This window comes from Limulus polyphemus, unplaced genomic scaffold (genome assembly GCF_000517525.1).
Source record: "Limulus polyphemus unplaced genomic scaffold, Limulus_polyphemus-2.1.2 Scaffold266, whole genome shotgun sequence".
Taxonomy (NCBI): domain Eukaryota; kingdom Metazoa; phylum Arthropoda; class Merostomata; order Xiphosura; family Limulidae; genus Limulus; species Limulus polyphemus.
Window position 1 is genome coordinate 245494 of NW_013665876.1, and position 3276 is coordinate 248769.

The 3276-nt window shown below is 32.0% G+C and overlaps 1 protein-coding gene across 1 annotated transcript in view; it reads right to left on the reverse strand.

Annotated features, from left to right (window-relative positions):
* Positions 1–3276, reverse strand: part of LOC111085182 — a 27383-nt gene that overhangs the window by 6975 nt on the left and 17132 nt on the right. Inside the window, exons 2-3 of the mRNA XM_022382647.1 lie at positions 1776–1889; positions 63–286 (exon numbers count right to left, since the gene is read on the reverse strand). Of these exons, the coding sequence (XP_022238355.1) occupies positions 64–286; positions 1776–1889 (337 nt within the window). The 3' untranslated portion in view covers position 63. The remainder of the gene's footprint in view (positions 1–62; positions 287–1775; positions 1890–3276) is intronic.

The following is a 3276-nucleotide window of genomic DNA, read 5'->3' on the forward strand; positions in this document are numbered from 1 at the left end:
GGCCATGCCGGGCCAATCTAATTCTATTAGTAGATCTAACTTTCATTTATTAATATACCTACTTTAAGCAATATCCTCTTTTTTACTATTAGGGCGTGTTTTGATTTTTGCTAAACTCAGAATTTCACTTAGCCATTCAGCGCCATCTGCCAAAAAAGGATTTTTGAATATAATCGCCTCTTGTTGATAGTTGTCTTTCGGAGTATTCCAGATATAATCAGGATCATCATAAACTATGTCTGTTGGTTCTGGGAACTGTCGAAATTGATGGAAGGTTCTTTTTCCACTAAAATAAACAAAATTTACTCTCAAAAATACACTTTTGAATAGTGCATAATAACATAATTTGCCCATAATCTATGCTAATAAAATGATTTATTTTAAGATATGTTTAAAATTCTCATTTAAAATGCCTGTCTTAAATACTATCAGTAATCCTTTGCAAATTCTCGTTAATGGCATTTTTTATGTCTGGCTTTAACAAATGGCTATTTTATATGGTTATTGGTTTTCAAGTAAATATTTTGTGGGACGTGACACTCAATGATGTGGTGATACAACTCATTTAAATAACTAGTTACAAGAAATGTATAGAACACTTATGATTACTAATTTTGTAAGAATCGTAACCTCAATGAATATATGACAACGTTGCGTAACAATGAAACATTTTATCTCTTTCGTTTCAATTTATTTATTTAACGAAAACAACAGAAAATTTGACATTTTAATTTCTAGGTTGATTGGATGAACTTATATTGTGTAATATATACATATAATACAGTAAATTATACACGAAATAACTTGAAAATATTTTATAAAAAGCAGTTGTTTCCATTAATCTTCATAACTTAATCAAAATATTCACAATAGAAACAATGCTACCTACATATACACGAATTAGACCTTATGTATTCAAGGGACCTAACTTTCTTTCTTTTATAAACTGTGGCATATAAAGGTTGATTTCAAATATTTGGCCATAAAAAACTGCATTCAGTTTACGTGAAAGTCAGAGGCATGTTTGAGTCAGATCACACACACACACAAATTAAATTAAAGTTCGAGTTTCGCATGTGTCTTGAACACAACCTGTCGTCATAAAGCTGTCTTTAACGTACAACGAAGTGATTTTTGTAATTTAAATTTATACTATACACAGTACTAATGAAATTTTGCTATTCAAATGTAAAAATAAAATAGAAAAATCATTCGACAAAATTGTCGAATTGCATTTATTAGATACTAATTATACTAAGCCTAGATACTTATTAGAATTGTTTTTAACACAAGAAATACACGTCTCTCTAAACTACGTATGCATTAAATGTTTTGTGAGTCCATGAATTTGTTGGTTATTTTTCCATTATAACATATGAGTCACATAAAAAACTAAACGACTGTTATTATACTTATTCCACTAATTACCGCTGGGGTTCACACTGTGTTTTACATAGAAAATGAGTGGTGTCATCCTGTTCTTTTGTTGTTGTAACAGGAATATATATATAATTATCCAATATGTTGTACTGCATGGAGCTCAACATAAAACAAATTCAGGGATAAACTTACTTAGTAAAAGGAGGAAAACAAATGTTTTAAACTGTTTTCTTATAAATTACGAAGTGACTAGTTGAAATCTTCAATTATCTTACAAATATGTTTCCTTCCCTAAGAAAATTTAGTGTAATTGAGATACCTTACATGGTTTCTACTTGGAAAGATACGTACTCCTAGCAGAGTATATATTTTAATGGAGAATTTCAACAACTTACATTTTAGATGGGTCAAAAATGCCATAAGCCACAGATCCTGATCTCGGTCTATTTAAAGACACTTGAGTTTCCAGCTCGGCTAACCTGGTGTCCGAAATTCCGCTACGTTTTATCCTGTTGAAGAACGTTTAAAATTTGTTATATATAGTGTAGGAAAACTGGAAAAGCATTAAGAAATTTCAGGCCTAACACGAGTTTTGATATTTGAAATAAAAGCCTCTTATGTATTGGTTTGTAGCAGTTGGGCCAGGAGTGGCCTAGTAGTTAACGTACCAAGCTATCAATTCTAGAGCCCAATTTTCACGTCCTGTTACGGTAAGAAATAAATAAATCACGCTTCTTATCTTATCATGGATGCGTTATAAGAGTGAAGGCCAAATCCCACTATTCGATTAGAGTATCCAAAAAAATTAGTGCTGTTCATTAGTTGTTTTATGTTTAGTCTATCAGTTCTAAGTTAGAGAAGGCTTTACGCGAATATTCGACACAATAAATAAATTCTGACATCTGAAATCTAGCCTATCCGAAGAGTACTCAGCGATGTTGAACAAATTCCCTCCTGAATAGAGATTTGTGCCTGATCATATCAAGGATAGGTTTTAAATGCTGTGTGTTGCATAAAGGCTATTAGAAGCCTGTAAAGGTCAATTAAATAAGAAAATATATAAAGAAAACATCTGCAATCAAGCATGATTTGAATAATCGTTTCTTGAGTCTGAGATTTGTTTGATACTTAAACCACTGCTACACAAGGAATTTTATTATGTGAAAGAACGTCTTTGTTCAGGAAAACTTACATTTTATTTAATAGTCGTATAACTATTACTAGGACGACTTACATTTATAGAACAAGTATTTGGATAACACCATTCCAGAAATATGTATATTAAAAGGACCTCTTGTATTTATAGAACACGTTGGACAAACCCATTCCAGGAATTTTTATAGCAAAATAACATCTTATATTTGTAGAACATGTTATATAATTCCAGTCCATACATTTATATCTATAAGAACACCTATATTTGCTGAACAAATATGTAAATTAGATTTTGAACAGCTTTATAACTCCACTCCAAAAATATGTATACAATAACAAGATGGCTTGCTTGATGAAAGCTATATATATATATATATACACTGAGTGGTCACAAGTAAATAGACACCTAATTTTTCCGTCATTTAACTGATTTATACTAACTAATTTGTGTTCACAGAGCACTATATAAATGAAAATGGTCCGCACACTAATTATCTGGTGCTACAACATGCCTAAAACTCAAGGTTCTCTCGAATTGTCAGCTTTTGTTAGAGGAAGGATAGTTGGTCAAGCAGATGGTGGAATAAGTCAGCGGCAAATTTCGCAGAATTTGGGAATCCCGCTTTCGACAGTCAACAGAATCATTGTGCAGTTCAAGAAACATGGCAAGGAAACAACCGAGCAGCATCCGAGTCGTCCTGGTCCATCGGAGAGGACAAAAAGGGCTGTCAAGAGGAGCAT